We start from the raw sequence: 22603 nt of genomic DNA on the forward strand, positions 1-22603 counted from the left end.
GAGCCGGTTAGTATAATTAATTCTAACTAGTGCCAATAATTGCTTATTAAAATGCCAGTTATTGGAGCTAATTAGCTTGCAATTCAATTAAATTTGGTTTTAAATCCGGTATATACCCAAATTTGCACATGTAATTTTCAGTGCTTATTATAGAATTAGCGGGTTAGGCATAAAGGTTCGCGGGGAGAACCGGGAAACTACAGACCGGTGAGTCTGACCTTGGTACTGAGAAAGATGGTAGAGGCGCTGACAAAGGACTGCATCATTGATCACCTAGACGGACACAATCTGATGAGGACCAACCAGCATGGCTTCAGCAAAGGAAGATCTTGGTTGACAAATTTGTTGCACTTCTTTGAGGGAGTAAACAGGCAGATAGACAAGGGTGACCCGGTCGACATTGTATATCTGGATTTTCAGAAGGTATTCGACATAGTCCCGCATGAACAACTACTTTGAAAAATTGTGAGCCATGGAATCGAGGGTGAAATACGGGGATTAAAAACAGGTTGGCGGATAGGAAACAGAGAGTGGGGATAAATGGACAATACTCAGACTGGAAAAGCTTCATGAGTAAAGTGCCGCAAGGTTCAGTGCTTGGACCCGTGCTCTTCAACATATTTATAAACAACCTGGAAATTGGTACGACAAGCGAAGTGATTAAATTTGCAGACAATACAAAGTTATTCAGAGTAGTGAGGATGCAGAAGGAATGCAAAGACCTGCAATGTGACATAAACATGCTCGAGAAATGGGTCGCGACATGGCAAATGAGGTTTAACATGGATAAGTGTAAGGTGATGCATGTCGGTAAGAAAAATCTTATACACGAATACAAGATGTCCGGTGCAGTACGTGGAGAGAACCCCCAGGAAAGAGATTTGGGAGTAGTGGTCAACAAGTCAATGAAACCGTCTGTGCAATGTACAGCGGCGGCAAAAAGGGTGAACAGAATGCTAGCAATGATTAAGAAGAGGATCACAAACAGATCAGAGAAGGTTATCATGCCGCTGTACCAGGCCATGGTATGCCCCCCACCTGGAATACTGCCGTACATGATGAAGGACACGGTATTACTCGAGACGGTCCAGAGAAGAGTGACTAAAATGGTTAAGGGACTGGAGGAGTTGCCATACAGTGAGCGATTAGAGAAACTGGGCCTCTTTTCCCTTGAAAAGAGGAGACTGAGAGGGGACAATGAAGGGAATAGACTTAGTAGATAAAGACAGGTTGTTCACCCTCTCCAAGGTGGAGAGAATGAGAGGGCACTCTCTAAAGTTAAAAGGGGACAGATTCACCCAGAGAGTGGTAGAAAACTGGAACGCTCTTCTGGAGGCTGTTATAGGGGAAAACACCCTCCAGGGATTCAAGACAAAGTTAGAAAAGTTCCTGCTGAACCAGAACATATGCAGGTAAGGCTAGACTCAAGGCCACGGACTGCTGGGCACGATGAACCACTGGTCTGACCCAGCAGCGGCAATTCTTATGTTCACATAGGACTATACAATCACTTTTTGCTGACGGTTGCTTTTAATACATTTTAACTGGGGGGGCGTGGCTTGGAGCGCGCACGATATGGCAGCTTAACCGCGGCGCTCCTTAGTCCCAGGCAACAAACTGAAAAAAATAAACTGTTTATTTTGCTCACCCGACCTGAAAATAACAAAAATCAACGTCGGAGATGGCAGCGATACGGCAAGGAAAGAATGAAAAACCTTCTACATCGGGAGTTTCGGCGAAAAGGTCGAAGGTCACTCCCGTGTCACCGTCGAGTGTACCAATTCCGCTTGAAGCTGAAGAATTTAGTGAAAAATCTGATATCATGGCGGAATTATTTAATATCAAACTAATGCTAACTGATAATGCTAACAAAATATCAGAAGTAAAGGAAGAGCTGATCAATCTAAAACAGGAGATCCAAACTGACAGACAGAGAATGTCTGTGATAGAGGAGAGAATCTGGCAGTTGGAAACTATCACACAAAAATATGAAGAGGAAAAGAAAGATGTTACTACCTTAAAAAATCAACTAATTGATATGGAGAATAGAGGAAAAAGAAAGAACATTAGAATCCTTGGTTTAGCTGAAAATCTTGAAGGTGGGGACCCCATTCAGTTTCTGGAAAATCTTTTGCCTAAACTGCTGCAGCTAAATTCTAAATGGCCGTTAGAGATAGAACGTGCCCACAGAATCCCCACAAGAAAACCAACAAACCAGACAGCTCCTAGACCTCTGATCTTCAAAGTATTAAGATACCAACAAGCATTTGAGATCTTAAAACTGGCAAAAGCAAATAAAAACCTAAACTATAAAGGATCTAAATTGATTTTGGTCCCTGACTTTGCTAAATATACTGCAAACATAAGGAAACAATTCCTTACATTCAGACAGCAATTAAAAGAAAAGGGTTACATGTATGGTCTATACTATCCGTCCACAATGAGAATTTCTACTGGGAATAAATCTATCTACTTTCAAGATCCTGCAAAACTGAAAGAATTTTTGACACAAGAAGAACCAATGTCTACTTGATAAAACAATATAAAGGAAATTTTATCTAATAAAAGTAGATGGAAACAAAAAGAAGAAAAGAAGAGGAACCAATGTATATTTAAAATCAGAATAAAAGGAAAGTATCATCTGAAGATAGAAACACATACAAGACTTTGCACTTTCTACAAGCACATACATTTGAATGCTAAAATGCAGCTTTCCAGTAATGCGGATGAGACTACACATCTGAAGATAGAAGATAGAAAATGCAAGATAAAACAAGAAAATAGAACATGATTAAAAAGAAAGAAGAAGACAATGATTACTAACAGAATGAATTATTTTTAAATGTTTCAAAATCTTTGATTTAAGTAATATTATAATATATTATTATGAATTAAATTATTTTAAGATTTTATTCCATCCAAATTTTAAAAAAAACAAAACATTTTATAATTTTTAATTAAATTATTATTGATATATTGGTTGTTATGATATATATTATCTTTATAATATATATCAAATTATTTATAGAATTATTGCTTTCATATTTATTATTGCTAATATTAATTGGGAAAAAAAAAAAAATTTTTGGAATTGTTTTAATGAGTGGGAAATCATTATAATTTAGACATTAATTATAGAATTTTATAGATATAAATATATATTTTATTTAATAATCTATTCATATTATAATGAATGATGAAACTTTAAAATGTTAAGAATGAATTTATTGAAATTTCTAACACTATCTTAATAAGAACTGATATATTTAATTTATATAAACGAATATTTGATATATGCGAAATAGAGCTATATATATATATATATTGAATTATTATAGGGGTAACATATTAGTTATATCTAAGATTCAAAATATTAATATTAATTGATATGAATTATAATATACAATGGAATTATTAATGAAGGGAAAATGAATAATAAGGTGGGTAAGAAATATCGAATATATCCAATCAAAGATTATATTTAAAATAATATATGAATGATTAGTTGCCTAGGGGAAGGGAATTAGGTTTTGCATGACCAATGTGTGTTCCAGGTCAAACATTGATAATGGGAGGGTGGGGTGGGAAAATAAAGGGTGGGAATGGGGATCAATATATATTAATTGTGCTAGGATCTAATCATGTATATTATTATAGAATATTGGTTAAAATTTAATTATAAATAAGATGGATATTAAAATTTATTCTATGAATGTCAATGGTTTAAATCATCCTATTAAGAAGAAGAAAATATTATCGTTCCTTAAAAATCAAAATGCGGACATCTACTTCATTCAAGAGACGCATCTTTCTGAAATTGAATCTAAAAAACTATCTGGGGGTTGGATTTCTAAATGTTTATTTGCACCGGCTTTAAAGAAAAAAGCTGGAGTGGCTATTCTGATAAACAAAAAATGTAATGCGAATTTCAAATTAATAAATTATGACCCCTTAGGTAGATGGGTGCATATCAAAATGGATCTGGGAAATACTACCATGGATTTATTCAATTTATATGCTCCTAATACGAATCAAATGGAGTTTTTCAAACAAATTCAACAATTACTTTTACCACTGGCTACATCTAATTTAATAGTAGCAGGAGATTTCAATGCTGTAATGGATCCAATTTTGGATAAAAAAACAAGTAGAATTATGAAATCATTAGGTTTAGATAATTTGATTCAATCTTGTGACTTAGTAGATATATGGCGTATCCTTCATTTTAATGATCAGGAATTTTATTTTTGTTCTCAGGTCCACAAATCCTTTTCACGAATTGATTATATATTTGTTTCTAATAACTTAGCGCAGCGTGTGTTAAAAGCAGTTATAGATCCTATTATAATTTCGGATCATGCTGGTGTGTGGATTAATCTTCAAAATTATGATATTGAACATTTCAATTCAATTTGGAGATTTAATAATACTTTTTTAGCGGATTCAAATTTCCTCGAAGAATTTAAATTAAAAATACAAGAATTTTTTCAAATTAATGATTCGGATAATATTAATGTTGAAATTTTATGGGATGCTTTTAAAGCAACAATGAGAGGAAATATTATTTCATATTCAGCATATATTAATAAACAACATAAAAAACAGTTTCTTGAATTAGAAAAACAAATTAAGATATTAGAAAATAAATTAATTGAAAAATGGGAAAATAATACATTACAAGATTTATTAAAACTAAAAGTTAAATATAATGAGATTTCTTCTCAATTTGTGAGAAAAGATTTATTCAATAGACAAGTTCAATTTTACGGAAATTCAAATAAAGCTGGGAAATTATTAGCAAATTTTCTTAAAGCAAAAAAAAGAAAATCCAAGATTATTGCAATAAAAGATATACAAGGTAATACACACACTAACAATAAAGACATTTTAAGACAGTTTCTTGATTTTTATAAAGATTTATATTCTTCTGAATCTTATGAAAATAAAGAACCAGATGGAATTAATTTTTTAAATTCATTTATTGGACCAAATGTTCCAGATCACATAAAAAGAAGTTTAGAAGAACCTATATCTTTAAAAGAAATAGAATCAGCATTGAGGTCTCTTAGAGTTGGATCCGCTCCGGGTGGTGATGGTTATACGGTTGAATTTTATAAATCATTTCAAAACATTATTTTACCATATCTATTAAAATTGTATCAATATCAAATGAAAAATGGAAATATATCAGGTACTATGGCAGATTCACTAATTATTGTCTTACCAAAACCAAACAAAGATCCTACCTTGGTTTCAAATTACAGGCCTATTTCTTTATTAAATGTAGATGGTAAATTAATTTCTAAAGTACTAGCAATAAGATTGGCAAAAGCTCTTCCTTTCATTATTGATGTACATCAAACAGGATTTATTGCTAAAAGACATTCATCACACAACACTAGACTAGCATTTCACTCTTTAAATTTAGCAAAAGATATGAATGATCCAACTTTTATGCTATCTTTAGATGCAGAAAAAGCATTTGATAGAGTAGAATGGAAATTTATGTATCAAGCTCTAGAATGGTTTGGAATAGGACCCGATTTTATTAAAATGATTCAGACTTTGTATAGCTCTCCTGGTGCAAGATTATATATAAATAACAATTTATCAGATAGATTTAACTTGCAAAGGGGAGTTAGACAAGGATGTCCTTTGTCCCCCTTACTTTTTGATATTGTTTTAGAACCCTTGTTAATTGCAATTAATCAAACTAAGGAGATAAAGGGAATCCCATTTTCTTACTGGGAATATAAACTTTCTGCATATGCAGATGATATCTTATTATATTTGAGAGAACCGGGGAATACTATTCCAAGTTTACTTAATCTTCTAGAGGAATTTGGAAAATTTTCTGGATATAAAATTAATTGGAGTAAATCAGAAATTCTTCCAATTAATGTTCACTGCACCAAAGGATTATTTGATTCATATTCATTTATTTGGAAAGAAGAAGGATTAAAATATTTAGGAATTATGATCAAAAATACAATTGATGATACAGTCAAAGAAAATGAAAAACTTTTATTGAAAAAAATTACAGAAATGTGTGAACAATGGAATCCTTTACATCTTTCATGGTGGGGAAGAGTTCAAACAATTAAAATGATGATATTGCCTGTGGTTTGTTATCAAATGAGTATGATACCAATATTTTTTCAGGGGTCCTTTTATAAAAAATTAAACAATATTATTACAAAATTTGTTTGGTTTGGGAAAAGACCCAGAATTGCTTTAGTATCTTTACAAAGACCAATTACGGAGGGAGGGGTAAATTTTCCAAATTTTTATAGGTACCATCAAGCCTATATTCTAAGACAGGGTATGTATTGGATCCTCCCAGATCTCATGGAGAATGTACCAGATTGGCTATATTTAGAATGGCGGCTCCTGTTCCCATTACATTTAGATCATTTAATTAGTATAACAATGCCTAGAAGATACAAAGATAACAGAATATTATTAGACACTTGGAAAACATTAAGATATATAAGTAACCTATCACCAGATCCAATTTGTAAATCACTAAATCAATCTATTTGGGTAAACTCCAGGATCAAAATTGGCGGATTTAAGATCGTCTGGAAACAATGGATAAGTGCAGGTATACGAACATTAAATGATGTTATTTCAGAAGGTTCACTGCTTAGTTTTTCACAATTGCAAAATAAATTTGGCTTAAATAAATCACAATATTTTAAATGGATGCAATTGAAGCAGGCCATTCAGGTAGGGTTCCCTGAATGGAAAAATCTTAATACTCAATATAGTCTGCAGGTTTTATGTTTCCAGGCGGATTTCTTGGGTCACCAAGCCGCAAAATGGTACAAATTGATATATGGATTTTTAAATAAAAAAAAGAAAACTGGTCTTAGGGATATTTGGAGTATTGAGATTGGACAGACAATTTCTGTGTCTCAATGGCCACGATTCTGGTCCTGGAGATTAAAATCTACAAAGTCAGCATCTATGAGTCAAACATGGATGTTTTTATTACATAGAGTGTTATGGACCCCTACGCGCCTGCAAAAGATAGATAATACTAGATCCAATAGATGCTGGCATTGTAAAATAGAAATAGGGACGTTAGATCACTTAATTTTTTTTTGTCCCTGTGTAAATGCCTTTTGGAAACTAATTTGGCCCCAAATTATTAAATTACTAGAAAATCATGTAGGACTCTCATATGACACCATACTATTTGGAACTGCAATGAGAACTCAGAGTCCGATCTCAGCAAATAATAACAAATTACTATTAATATTGACAGGAGTCGCCATACAACAAATCACTCAAAATTGGAAAGACTATACCAAATTAAATTATACGTTCTGGTGGAACTCTGTCTGTTATATATATAAAATGGAAAAAATACTAGCATTACAAAATGGGAATCTTCATAATTTCAAGAAAATTTGGCAACCATTGACTAATTATTCTAATGATTAGACTTCTTAGCACAATTGCAGTACTTATATAGGAATGGGGTGGGTTATTGTATAATTTTTGGAAATAATATTTGTAAAAATGGGGAGGGATTTATAACTTCTGATTATATATAATTTATAATATATACTGTTTATAAATTAAGTTTTATTAATGACAGATACAATGATATATAGCAATTAATTATATTACTTGTGAATCAATTATTGTAAAGATGAAAATTAATAAATAAAAATTAAAAAAAAAAAAAAAATACATTTTAACTGACTTTTCAGCTACTGGCTTGCTCTTTTGGCTGCTTTTTTCTTCTTAAGAACATAAGAACATAAGCAATGCCTCTGCTGGGTCAGACCTGAGGTCCATCATGCCCAGTAGTCCGCTCACGCGGTGGCCCAACAGGTCCAGGACCTGTGCAGTAATCCTCTATTTATACCCCTCTATCCCCTTTTCCAGCAGGAAATTGTCCAATCCTTTCTTAAACCCCTGTACTGTACTCTGCTCTATTACGCCCTCTGGAAGCGCATTCCAGGTGTCCACCACTCGTTGGGTAAAGAAGAACTTCCTAGCATTCGTTTTAAATCTGTCCCCTTTCAACTTTTCCAAGTGTCCTCTTGTTCTTTTATTTTTCGAAAGTTTGAAGAATCTGTCCTTCTCTACTCTCTCTATGCCCTTCATGATCTTATAAGTCTCTATCATATCCCCTCTAAGTCTCCTCTTCTCCAGGGAAAAGAGAACAGTTTCTCCAATCTCTCAGCGTATGAGAGGTTTTCCATCCCTTTTATCAAGCGTGTCGCTCTCCTCTGAACCCTCTCGAGTAACGCCATATCCTTCCTAAGGTACGGAGACCAATATTGGACGCAGTATTCCAGATGCGGGCGCACCATCGCCCGATACAATGGCAGGAATAACTTTATTGTGCCTCTCTTTTCTTTTTGACTTTTCATTTAAATTTGCATAACTGTCCAGGGAGAAATAAGAACATAAGCAATGCCTCTGCTGGGTCAGACCTGAGGTCCATCGTGCCCAGCAGTCTGCTCACGCGACGGCACAACAGGTCCAGGACCTGTACAGTAATCCTCTATCTATACCCCTCTATCCCCTTTTCCAGCAGGAAATTGTCCAATCCCTTCTTGAACCCCAGTACCATTTTCCTAAAGACCTAAACCATCTTTTAACATCAAAGAATGGTTTATTTATTTATTTGGATTTATTAACCACCTTTATGAAGAGATTCACCCAAGGTGGTAAACAGCAAGTAGAAATCAATCAGTAAAAATGTCCATTCAAGAAATCTGAGGAATGTACATTGATGTCTTGGTATTGTTTTTTCTAGAATGCATTATTACCTGCTGGATTAAGACAGAAGGATCAAACCAAAAAAACACCAACTGGTCCATTTAAACGAGATGACCTATTGGATCACTTAGAAAAGCAGGCCAAAGAATTGAAAGACAAAGAAGACTTGGTACCATACACGGGAGAAAAAAGAGGTATCCTTCCATCTGTCAAACTATATGTATTCAGTGCCAAACAACAGTGCACAAATCATCTATGAAGCTGCCATACTTCATAGCTAACCTTTTGTTAGGTCTGTTAACTGAGACAATTGATAATCATGTACCAAAATCATCTTGAGAACTCCACAGCCAATTGGGTTTTCAAGATTTCAACATTAATATATATGAGAGAAATTTGCATACACCGAAGGGAAGATTAATTTATATATTCTTTATTGAAAATCAATGAGGAAGTTGAGAAAAATCTGCCTATTCCAATCAGGTTTTTGTAATTGGTAGTGGGATATATCTTGCAGCATCACTGGAATAAAAGGGTAAACTAGAGAGGCCAATTGAACTTTTATCTCCTGTCATCTACAGTGTTTCTAGGCTTCTGTATTCTTAACCTAGAAGTTCTTACAGGACATCTCTTAAAAGGGCAGGCATCTTTTAACTGTAAAAGGTAACTAGAGCATCTCCCAAGTCATAAGCCTGTCTAGGTCCCTTCCAAAACTGAAACCTCCACCTGATTTCCCAACATGAAGAGATTCCCTATTGGTAAAGCTTCCCCAGGAAGTCTCTTCATCCCGTCCAAAAAACCCATCCTCCTCAAGTCAAGATTCCATCACTCTCCCAAAGGCCTTCCCCATAGGCAGCAGAATGCTTTTTTTGTTTGGGGGCCCCGCAAGCTCTGCCCAAGACCCCGCCCCCATAATAGTACTAATTGTAATACTATTTTTTCCATTCATTTTTTATATATACACACAATATAATCTTATTAACAATACATAATGGTTAACTACTAAATTAAACTACACAAAGCACACTGTATGTTTCTCAACATTAATTTCTACCAGAACACCTGGCCTTGGTCACACATGCAGATCACAGAAAACCCCTATGCAAATACAGGACCAGAAACTAAAGTACTATATAGAAACAAAATCCTAAAATGCAAGACTCTGCATGCAGTACAACCCCCAGAAAAATAGAAACAAATGTATTTCTTCATGAACAGTGCAAAATATAGACAGCAGATGTAATTTCTCAAAACTGACACACTAAATTGACATTACTAAATTGAAAATAAAATCATTTCCCCTACCTTTGTTGCCTGGTGATTTTGGTTTTCAAACCATCTTTCCCGGTCTCTGGCTGCACGTCCTTCTATCTGTGCTCTTAACTGTGTATCCAGGGCCACCTTATCCATTTGCTGTATTTCTCTCCTTTACTTTCTGCCATACATCCATCTTTTGGTAAAGTCAGGGATAATAAGTAACAAAAGGAAGTCAGAAAAACGTATATCAGAAAACACAGAAACTGACTTCTTATTAAGAATGCTGCCTGCAGAGAGTGATCAAAAACAGTTTTTTGAGCGCTCAGAGATATGAAACTCCAAAGGGTGAACTAATGAAAGCCACCCTGCACAAGGAGTTCACCTTCCAGTCATAGCAACTTCTTGAAACATTGATCACTCTCTGAGCCTAGATGTTAAAGTCATGTTGATCCAATTCAAACTGCAGTAAAGCTTTTCTTCTAACAACAGTATATGAAATGCATAAGTCACTGAGATGACAGTTAAATTGCTGATCACTTAGCTTTGTAAAAGTTCTTTAGGGGGTCCCAACGTGGCCCCGTTTCGAGTTCTGCTTCAGGAGACCTGATAATGAGTATTAACAACACTTAGTGCTGTAAAATTCAATTAACTTCGTGGTATGCACTCGCGTCTGCAGAGTAAAAATAAATATTTGACTCATAACGAGTATAAACCAAACTTGCAAATACATGTTATAAATGCTAAGTTGTAATGATATAAGGCAAACCATGAGGAGGCAAGCACTAAAAATAATGGTACATACCGCTGCTGAGCTTCTAAAGATTCCAATGGACAGGAGAACGCTGTCTGCCGCTACATATTTTAAAGGTGTAAGAGGAGGAGCCTCAACACGCCATACCGTGATGACGTCTAGATTGAAATATGATGTTGGTGGAAACTGATATTGTGAATGAATAAGGGAACAGGGAAAAAATCAAAGGAACGCCAGCCACTCAATTTCATTATTAAGTCTGTGGGGGTGCAGTGTGTTAAGAGTATAGATCCACTTCTGTTCTTTTCTCCACAAAGTTTGTGCAGAGTTTCCTCCTCTAGTGGTAACCACTGAATCTAAAACAGAGCATTTAAGAGCAGCTAGATCATGTTTATGCTCAAGCCAATGAGAAACGAGTGGGGCTTCCTGAGTACCAGACCGTATTCTGCTGATGTGTTCTCCCAATCTGGTCTTAATGCTGCGGGTGGTGCATCCAACATAGTACAAGTGACATGGGCATTGAATTATATAAACAACTTGCTTGGAGTTACAATCAGTTGCAGGACAGTTGTGCGGAATAGTAATATTTAATTGCATTTGCATATCTTAAACCAAATCTCCACCTCAAGACACAGAAGAACCTCGAACCCTTTCGCCTTCCCCCCACTCAAAGGCACACAATGCAAGAAAATGTTTGACAACCTTCTGGCAACACAAGCAGCAAAAATCAACCATTCCATCTCCAATCTTATGACAATATCAGACAACTTCAAAACATTCAGAAAAGAAATCAAAACCCTGCTTTTCAAAAAATTCATCCAAATATCTTAACCCCTCCTCTTTTACCTCCAGAAGATTCACCTACCTTCAGATAACCTTCCCCCAAATTACCCACCTTAACACCTTCCAATTAAACAAATACCATAAATAGATTGTAACTCTAACTGCATTCCATATGTATTTTTCATACAATTCTTCACTGTCAGTTTAATTTCCATCCTATAAGGTCACATAGAATTTTTCTTTTATCAACTATCTTTATTTTCTCTTCTTTATTAATTTCCAGGTACTTTAGTTAGATTGTGAGCCTTCGGGACAGTAAGGGAATTTTTTAAGTACCTTCTTACTTCTCATTTATAATCTTAATGTATATTTTCTTCAAACCGCTTAGAACCTAACGGATGTAGCGGTATATAAGAAATAAATTACATTACATTTGTTGTAACGTGACACTGTGCGGGCACATTTTGCAATGTCCACAGGGGCTGTGTGCCCCTGACACATACATCCATCTTTAGCATTAACTTTTAACATTCAGCTTTCTTCCATATTTCTACTTTCTTCTCAAAATCTACTTTTCCATGCCTTCCCATCTATCCAAGAGTACCACCTCCTCCCTCTTTCTTCTCCCATACTCCCATCTATCCATAAGAAGCATTTCTTCTTATCTCTTCCCTGTCGCACCCATCGCTGTGCACCATCTCCTCCCTCTGTCTCCCCTTCCCCTCCATCCCTATGCACCATCTCATCCCTCAACCATGGTCAGACAACTCTTTCTTCCCTCTTCCCCCCCTCATATTTGTCTGGCATCTTTCTCCTCTCCTTCCCATAGCCTGGAATCTCTCTCCTCTCCCATGGTCTGGCATTTCTCTCTCCTTCCCTTCCTGAGGTCTAACATCTCTCTCTTCTCTCTTCTCCTGTCTGCGGTCTGGCATCTCTCTCTCACCTCCTTCCCTTCCATTTTGTGATCTGGTATCTCTCTCTCTCTCTTTCTCTACTTCCCATTCCAGTGGTCTGACATCTTTCCCTTCTTTGGGTTATCTCTCCTCCCTCCCAGTGTAACATTTCTCCCACCTTCCTCTCCACCACTATCATGTCCAACAATTCTCCCTCTTTCTTCTTTTCCTCATATACATCATCTCTTTCTCTCTCATGCCACACACCTATGTCCAACAATTCTCTGTTCCTTTTCCTTCCCCCACTGACAGCATTTCTTTCTCTCCCTTCTCACTACTCCATCAATGTAACGTCTCTTTTCCTCCTTTCCTAACCTCCTTAGCCCATGCATTTGTCCATCCCAACCCTCTCCCAGTATGTGCAGTATCTGTCTTTCCCAAACCATTGAGCATCTTTCCTCCCTGTCTTCCCAACTCCCTACTCCCTGCACTCAGCCCCCCTCCCTCCTCCACCAGACTCTAAACTCAGCCCCCTCCCTCCTCTGCCAGACTCTGCACCCCATCCCCCCCGATCAGGCTCTGCACCCAGCCCCCTTCTTTCCTCCCTCCCCTGTCTGGATCTGTACCCAGCCCCTGTCAGACTCTAGATCCAGCCCCCCATCAGACACTGTTCCCTCCCTTCCTCCCATCAGACTCTGCACCCAGCCCCCTTCCCTTTCTCGCTTGCTCTACACTCTGCCCCATCCTCCTCCTCTGGCCTGATGATCCAGAGGTGCAGTGGGCAGGAGCGAGCTTTCCTTGCTGTTGCTCCTGCCCCACAGCTAGCCCGGTTGGTCCCAGCTGGTTTCTTCTGCCACTGAGTGTAAGCGGCAGTGAGCAAGAGTGCACTTTGGCATTCCTACTTGGCACTCAGCGGCTTCTTTGACTGGCTCCAGCGAATTCTTGCCACTAAGTGCCGCTCATTCTTGCCTGCTCATTGCTGCTCAGCAGCAGAAGAAGCCAGCCACGACCAACCGGGTTAGCAGCAAGGCAGGAGCATGAGCAAGGAAAGCATGCGCTTGCCCGTTGCACCTCTGGGCCACCAGGGATAAAAGTAAGTGGCAATTTTTGGGGAGGCCACGGCCCCTGTGGTCCCTCCCGTTCTGACACCTATGGCCTTTCCCCAGCCTTCTATTATAGAATCCCTGGCATCCTGCCTGCCAGCCTTTGCCAAACTCACCGCTGCTGGGGATCCCATGCCCTCCTTCCTGCCTGCTCCCCTCCACCAAAGCTGACCTGGAAGGCTTCCCTACGATGTCAGAGCTGACGTCGGAAGGAAGCCTTCCGGGTCAGCGGGGGATCCCAGTTACCTCCTTGCAGGTGGGCTGCTGCTCCTTCCTGCCTTCAGCGGCACTTGTTGCAGGGATGTGGGCAGGCGCTGCATGTGGCTGATGGAGAGAAGGCTTGTGATCAACCACGTGCAGCGGCTGCCTGTGTTCCTGCAACAAGTGCTACTGAAGATAGAAAGGAGCAGCCCATCTTGATGGCCCTGAAGGAAGCGAGTGTGGCCCTGGAGCAAGCAAGTAGGGAGAGAGGGGACATGATCTGCGAGAAAGGGGGGTGGGGAAGGAGCGCGTTAGGACATGGGAGGGGTACAATTTTGGGACAAAGGCTGGAAGGCAGGGAGAGGGGGCATGAACTCAGGACACAGAAGGAAGGGAGGGGGCATGGACTTGGAACACAAGGGAGGGAAGAAGGGGCATTAACTTGGGACATAGGAGGGAAGGAATAGAAAGAGAGAATTGTTGGGCATGAGTGTGTGAGTGAGAGGGAAAGAGAAGGAGAAAGGAAGAAAGAGGAAAATTGGGCATAGAGAGAGGAGTGAGGTAGAGGTGCATGGGGAAGAGGATGAGAGGGAGAAATGTTGGATATGATAGATATGGTGGACAGATTGAAGGGGATGCAAGGGGGAGGAATGTTGGACATAGTAATGGAGGGAGAAATGTGGCATTGTGCTGGAGAGGGGTGATAGGAGGAATGGGTATTGGGGCTGGTGGGCAGTGATGAAAAATGCTGCACATGATCTGGGTGATGAGTGTGGGAGAAATGTTGCCAATAGGGGTGGAGGAGAGAGGAAGAAATGTTGGGCTCATGGAGGGACAAAGAGATATATTGGTTGGGGAAGGGAATGAGGTCCGGAGGAGAGGAGCGTGCAGGAGGCAGAAAGAAATAAATATTGGATTAACAGTCAGAAAGAAGTGCAACCAGAGACTCATGAAATCACCAGACAACAAAGGTAGGAAAAATGAAGTTATTTTAAATTTAGTGATCGAAATGTGTCAGTTTTGAGAATTTATATCTGCTTTCTATGTTTTGCACTATATTTGTCTATTTTTCTATAGTTGTTACTGAGGTGACATTGCATATTTTAAAGTCATCTGCCTTCACCTCTTTGGAAAAAAACCCCCATATAAATGATGCTTAACATTTTTTCTGCATACAGTTTGCTTTGTGTTTTTTTAAATTTTGTGGTTACCATTATGTATTAATAAGATTATATTGTGTGTATATGAAAAATGAATGGAAGAAATTGCATTACAATTGGTACTTTTATTATGGGGTGGGGTCTGGAGCGGAGCTTGGGCGGAGGTACTCTGGCTTGAAGAAGTTGAGAAACACTGGTTTACAACATGCATGAAATCCTTTTCCAGCACCAAAACTCAAATGAGTCAATCTTCTTTCTTTCTTGTTTCCGTAGTGTCCAGCTTTTGTATCCTTAATTGACCACTGAGATATCTAGTATGTGAACAAGTCTGATCTTCGTTTGGAGTGTTATTTCCTTGCGTTTGAATACTTTGTTGAATACGTTGAAGAGAGACCAAGTGCTAGTTGCTTCTTTGTTTATGAAAGAGCCCAGGAGATTGAAATCTTTTACAACTTCTATTCTATCGACTTCAAACTCAAAATCTTCATTTTCCATGTTCATGATCTTCATCTCTTTTATGTTCAGTTCTAATCTTTGACTTTTCTCAGTAGATACAGCATGTCGTCTTTACTGCTGGTGATAAGTGTTGTATATTTTGGCCACCAACTTTGAAACTGACACTCTCTTCTTCAAAATTTGCCTTTCTGAAGATAGCTTTGCCCTTAAGGTTGAACAAGTAAGGTGACAAGATGCATCCTTGCCTGATTCCACATTTTATTGATAACCAATCAGTATTGCCATATTCAGTTTTCACTGCAGCTTCTTGATTTTCATAGAGGCTCTTTATTAGCTGAGTATAACATAACATAATGTAAATATTTATTTATATACCACAAATGCCTTTCAGTTTGAGGCAGTTTACAAAGGAAAAACTGAAGGGAGGCAGAGAACTACAACATATGAGGGAATATAAAAAATGATATGGAACATATAGAGGGAGATATAGCAGAGTTGTATAAGCAGGGGGGGGGATCAATTAAGACTGGAATGTCCTGTTTGGGGAGAAGTAGATCGAACCAGTTGACTCCATTCAGGATCTTTGGAAACTGCTTGGTAGGGTAGTAGTCTAGTGATGAATCTGTTATGGGTGTAACCTTTAATTGAAGGTTAGGCAAAGAATGATTGAGGTCAAGTGGATCATCCAGGTCTGGAAAATGAAAACTGGTGAGATAGTTGGGCAATAGACCATTTAGAGGTTTATAGAAGAGACAACCAAGTTTGAAAAGTACTTGGATTTCGATTTAATTTTCAACCAATGAAGTTTATGATAGAAAGGTGTGTTATGGTTGAATTTTTTTAGGTTGAATATGAGCTTTACAGCAGTGTTTTGAATAATACATAGTTTCTAGAAGTGTTTGCATAGTCCTGCCAAGTAGATGATGTTACTGTAATCCAGGATGCTAAGGACTAGTGATTGGACTGAGAATGAAAGAAACATAGAGTATGACGGCAGAAAAGGGCCATCGGCCCAACAAGTCTGCCCACTCGAATAACCCTCCCCCTAAACGTTCCCTCAAAGTGACCCCACATGTTTGTCCCATTTTTTCTTAAAATCGAGCACGTTGTTGGTCTCAACTACCTGAAGTGGTAAATCATTCCAACGATCAACCACCCTTTCGGTGAAGAAATACTTCCTAATTTCACCATGAAATCTCCCACTCTTGATTTTTAACGGATGCCCTCTTGTAGTCGTAGGTCCTTTGAGGAAAAAGATGTCTTCTACCTCAATACAGCCAGTAACATATTTGAATGTCTCTATCATATCACTCCTCTCTCTGCGTTCCTTGAGAGTGTATAGTTGCAACTTACCTAGGCGTTCTTCATATGAAGATCCTTGAGTCCTGAGACCATCCTTGTGGCCATTCGCTGAACTGAATCCATTCTCAGTGTGGCCTCCAAAATTGAACACAATATTCCAGATGGGGTCTCACCATAGACCTGTACAACGGCATTATAACTTCAGGCTTTCGGCTGACAAAACTTCTTTGGATACAACCCAGCATTTGTCTAACCTTGGATGAAGCTTTCTCCACTTGATTGGCAGTCTTCATATCTTCACTAATGAATACTCCCAGGTCCCGTTCTGCAACAGTTCTTGCTAAGATCTCACCATTTAGGCTGTAAGTTCTGCGTGGGTTTCCACTACCAAGGTGTATAACCTTGCACTTTTTGGCATTAAAACTCAGTTAAATATGCTATATACCTCTTTTAAATATTGTCATTTATGGTTTTATTACTAGAGATAAATTTCTCGTCCGAATCACATTTCTTTGGCATCTGCAGTAAATCATTCTTCTCTTGGGTTCCTTGAAAAAGACCTTCGAAACATGGTCCATGTCGGGACCTGTAAATACTTTTTCAAGCTAAGTGAAAACATTTTTTCCTTCGTTGCCAATGAAAAATCTAACTATTAGTACCTACGAGCATTTTGCCTTAGTCAGCATTTTTCACACTAAAGTCATACACTGTGATGGGACGGTGTGGCCGGCTATAGGAGTCTCGGCTCTTGGTTGGTTCACACATTTTCTGAGTGTATGTGAAGATTATATAAATGTATTTCATATATTTATACTTGAGATCTAATATATACTGAGAAGTCTTGTTTGCATTTTTATTATTTTTTTTATTAAAACTCAGTTGCCAAATATTAGACCATTTTTCCAGTAAAAGTAGGTCCTGCATCATAGTGTCAGGCACAGTTACTCTGCCCACTACATTTGCACAGTTTAGCGTCATCGGCAAATAACGCAATTTTGCCTCGAAGTCCTGAGGCAGGTCCTGTACAAAGATATTAAATAGGATTGGACCCAAGCCCGAGTCCTGCGGCACTCCACTGATCACTTCCGACGTTTCGGAGGGAGTACCATTTACCACAACCCTTTGAAGTCTGCCACTGAGCCAGTCTTTAGAACATAAGAACATAAGAATTGCCGCTGCTGGGTCAGACCAGTGGTCCATTGCGCCCAGCAGTCCGCTCACGCGGCGGCCCCCAGGTCAAAGACCTGTGCCCTAACCGAGACCAGCCCTCCTTCTGACATGCATTCATTCTGGTTCAGCAAGAACTTGTCCAACCTTATCTTGAATCCCTGGAGCGTGTTTTCCCTTATAACAGACTCTGGGATAGCATTCCAGTTCTCCACCACTTTTTGGGTGAAGAAGAACTTCCTTACATTCGTATGGAATCTATCCCCTTTTAACTTCAGAGAGTGCCCTCTCGTTCTCTCTACCTTGGAGAGGGTGAACAACCTATCTTTATCCACTATGTCTATTCCCTTCATTATCTTGAATGTTTCGATCATGTCTCCTCTCAGTCTCCTCTTTTCAAGGGAGAACAGGCCCAGCTTCTCTAATCTCTCACCGTACGGCAACTCCCCCAACCCCTTAACCATTTTAGTCGCTCTTCTCTGGACCCTTTCGAGTAGTACCATGTCCTTCTTCATGTATGGCGACCAGTGCTGGATGCAGTATTCCAGGTGAGGGCGTACCATAGCCCGGTACAACGGCATGATAACCCTCTCTGACCTGTTCATGATCCCCTTCTTAATCATTCCTAGCATTCTGTTCGCCCTTTTTGCTGCTGCTGCGCATTGTGCAGATGGCCTCATTGACTTGTCGACCAGTACTCCCAGGTCTCTTTCCTGGGAGGTCTCTCCTAGTACTGCCCCGGACATCTTGTATTCGTGTGTGGGATTTTTGATACCAACATGTATTACCTTACACTTAAAATATAAATAAATTGGAGAAATAAATAATAATAAACAATTCACCAATTAAATAATGTATCAACTAAAGTAAATTGAATCTTATATTATTTAACTAAATAAAATGCAATAAAGTTTATATTGAAATTAGAGTGCTCAGTGTGATATCTCATTCAAAACCAGCAGGTTTGTAGAATTAAGATGTATTGTAACTGCATCATTGCACTCACCTGCCTACCAACCCTTCAAAAAACTTATTAAATCTGAACTGATCAAGCTGACTTATATAGATATAGCATTGAAAAAAGTACTTAGCTTGATCCAGATGAAAACAATTAACAGATAAAGTCCATTATCCTAGGATACGTCTTCTCAAGATGAAAATAGAGGTATGTATTCTCTTCAATTGCAAGCAGGAGCTGACATTCGTACAATGAGTTGTTCCATTTTCATATAGCTGGTTTTAAAACTATAAAGAAGTGAGTCCCCAAAACAAAACAAAAAAACTGCTCGAACTCATTTAACAACAATCACCATGTGACCAAAGTTCCTCATCGTGAAAGGATAAAATGTCCAACATTTCCTCAACACTGATCGTGTTTCACCAAAAATTCAGCTTCTCACTTTGAAATTCTTTGGTGACGTGTTCCTTCCATTAGGAGACCTGAAGTTTTCTTTTTTCCTCCTGATGATGCAATTTTTGGTGAAACACGATCGGTGTTGAGGAAATGTTGGACATTTTATCCTTTCATGATGAGGAACTTTGGTCACATGGTGATTGTTGTTAAATGAGTTCGAGCAGTTTTTTTGTTTTGTTTTGGGGACTCACTTCTTTATAGTTTTAAAACCAGCTATATGAAAATGGAACAGCTCATTGTATGAATGTCAGCTCCTGCTTGCAATTGAAGAGAATACATACCTCTATTTTCATCTTGAGAAGACGTATCCTAGGATAATGGACTTTATCTGTTAATTGTTTTCATCTGGATCAAGCTAAGTACTTTTTTCAATGCTATATCTATATAAGTCAGCTTGATCAGTTCAGATTTAATAAGTTTTTGAAGGGTTGGTAGGTAGGTGAGTGCAATGATGCAGTTACAATACATCTTAATTCTACAAACCTGCTGGTTTTGAATGAGATATCACACTGAGCACTCTAATTTCAATATAAACTTTATTGCATTTTATTTAGTTAAATAATATATGATTCAATTTACTTTAGTTGATACATTACCTTACACTTATCCACATTGAACCTCATTTGCCATGTCGCTGCCCATTTCTCGAGCGTGGTTATGTCACATTGCAGATTCTCACAATCCCCCTGCGTTCTCACTACTCTGTATAGCTTCGTATCGTCTGCAAATTTAATCACTTCACTCGTCGTACCCATTTCCAGATCGTTTAATGATGAAGAGCACAGGTCCAAGTACCGAGCCCTGTGGCACCCCACTGATGACATTCTTCCAGTCCGAGTATTGTCCATTTACTCCCACTCTCTGTTTCCTATTTGCTAGCCAGTTTTTAATCCACCTGAGTATTTCACCCTCTATTCCATGGCTCTCAATTTTTCAAAGTAGTCGTTCGTGCGGAACCTTGTCAAACGCCTTCTGAAAATCCAGATATACAATGTCGACCGGGTCTCCCTTGTCTGTCTGCTTGTTTACCCCCTCGAAGAAGTGCAGCAAATTCGTCAAGCAAGATCGTCCTTTGCTGAAGCCGTGCTGACTGGTCCTCATCAGTTTGTGTCCGTCAAGGTGATCAATGATGCGGTCTTTTATCAGCGTCTCTATCATCTTTCCCAGTACCGAAGTCAGACTCACCGGTCTGTAGTTTCCCAGATCTCCTCTAGAACCTTTTTTGAAGATTGGCGTAACATTCGCCACCTTCCAGTCTTCTGGAATCCTTCCCGATCTAATTGACAGATTGGCTATTAGTTGAAGCAGTTCAGCTGTAGTCCCTTTCAGTTCTTTAATGACCCTTGGATGGATGCTATCCGGTCCTGGGGATTTGTCGCTCTTAAGCCTATCAATCTGCCTGCATACTTTTTCTAGACTAACTGTCAACCTTGTCAGTTTCCCGTCTTCACCTCCAGTGTATAGCCTGTCGGGTTCCGGTATGTTGTGTATGTCCTCTTTGGTGAATACAGACGCAAAAAATGTGTTAAGTTTATCGGCGATGGCTTTGTCCTCCTTTAGCACTCTCTTTATTCTATTATCATCCAACGGTCCCACCACTTCCTTTGCGGGTCATTTCCCCTTAATGTATCGAAAGAAAGGCTTGAAGTTTTTCGCCTCCTTCGCTATTTTTTCCTCGTAGTCTCTTTTGGCCCTTTTTACTGCTTTATGACAATTGCGTTGATGCTGTTTGTGCTTTTTCCAGTTTTCATTCATTTTTGACCTTTTCCATTCCTTAAACGAAGTCTTTAACCCATGCAGTCAATGTTTCTCCTAATCCCAACGAACTCATCTTGTTCAATAACCTACGGTGTGGAACACTATCAAAAGCCTTACTGAAGTCTAAATACACGACATCCAGGGACTCTCCCTTATCTAGCTTTTTCGTTACCCAGTCAAAGAAGCTAATTAGATTGGATTGGCAGGACCTTCCCTTTGTAAAATTGTGCTGGTGGGGATCCCTCAGCCCCCCGTTGTTTAGAATCGTATCTAATTTGTGTTTAATCAATGTTTCCATAAGTTTACACACTATTGATGTGAGATTGACCGGTCTGTTATTTACAGTCTCTGACCTGCAACCCTTTTTGTGGAGCGGAATGACGTCAGCTGTTTTCTGGTCCAATGGGACTTTTCCCGTGCTTAGGGAAAGATTGAAGAGCGCAACTAATGGCTCCGCCAGGACATCTTTCAATTCCCTAAGCACTCTGGGGTGTAGTTTATCTGGTCCCATGGCTTTGTTCACCTTGAGCCTTGATAGTTCTTGGTAGACGCTGCTGGCGGTAAATTCAAAGTTCCGGAATGGGTCTTCTGAGCTTTCCCTTGTCTGCAGCTGTGGACTGAAACCTAGTGCCTCACAGGTAAAGACCGAGCAGAAGTATCTAAGCTTCCAGAGCATACAGAATCCTTTGCGTGTGACATGGTTGATTTGGGTAGACATGGACAGTTGTCTATCTAGATCAGGGGTGTCAAACTCAGTCATATTAAGGGGCCGAAATCCAAAACACAGGCTAAGTCGTGGGCCAGACCTTGCCCAATCTCCGCCCCAGACCCCACCCCATAATAGTACTAATTGTAACACTATTTTTTCCATTCATTTTTCACATATACATACAATATGATCTTATTAACAACACATAATGGTTAACCACAAAATCAACATTCATTCCTACCAAAACACAAATAACCCCTATGCAAATATGTGACCAGAAACTAATAGTACTAATATATGCAAATGAAACCCTAAGATTTAAGACTCTGCATGCAGTACAACCCCAGAGAAAAAGAAACAAATGCATTTCTTCCTGAACAGTGCAAAATATAGACAGCAGATGTAAATTCTCAAAATTGACACAATTCAATCACTAAATTGAAAATAAAATCATTCCCCCTACCTTTGTTGTTTCCCTCCCTCCATGCTGTGCCTCCACTAGGTGCCTCCCTCCGGTGGGTGTCTTACCTTCTGGCCGGCTCTTGTGGTGCGGCGTTTTAATTGCCACCTCTGGTGTTATCTTTTGGCAGGCTCCCTCCTCCTCACTGCCGCAGTGTGCACAAAGCCATGGGTGGTGGCCAGAAGATAACACCAGGGGCACAATGAAAATGCCACATTGCACCGTGGGCCGCATAAAACAGCCAGGCGGGCCGAATTCAGCCCAAGGGCCTCAAGTTTGACACCTGTGATCTAGATGCATGCCCAGGATTCTGATTGTGAGTGAGATGGGAAAGATGGTTCCCCTTAAGGATATGGAGTTTATCAAAGAATTGGAGGCTGTGACTAGAAATAATTTTGTTTTCTCAGTGTTCAATTTTAATTTGAAGTGGGACATCCAATTTTCTAT

At 38.9% G+C, this 22603-nt stretch overlaps 1 protein-coding gene across 5 annotated transcripts in view; it reads left to right on the plus strand.

The window, feature by feature from the left end:
- TMOD1 (tropomodulin 1) overlaps positions 1 to 22603 on the plus strand; it is a 305423-nt gene that overhangs the window by 78709 nt on the left and 204111 nt on the right. For all 5 annotated transcript variants that reach the window (XM_033917789.1, XM_033917773.1, XM_033917798.1 and 2 more), the window contains exon 3: positions 8780 to 8936. In XM_033917789.1, coding sequence (XP_033773680.1) covers positions 8780 to 8936 — 157 coding nt within the window. The remainder of the gene's footprint in view (positions 1 to 8779; positions 8937 to 22603) is intronic.

Source organism: Geotrypetes seraphini, chromosome 1, assembly GCF_902459505.1.
Source record: "Geotrypetes seraphini chromosome 1, aGeoSer1.1, whole genome shotgun sequence".
NCBI classification, from domain to species: Eukaryota; Metazoa; Chordata; class Amphibia; order Gymnophiona; family Dermophiidae; genus Geotrypetes; species Geotrypetes seraphini.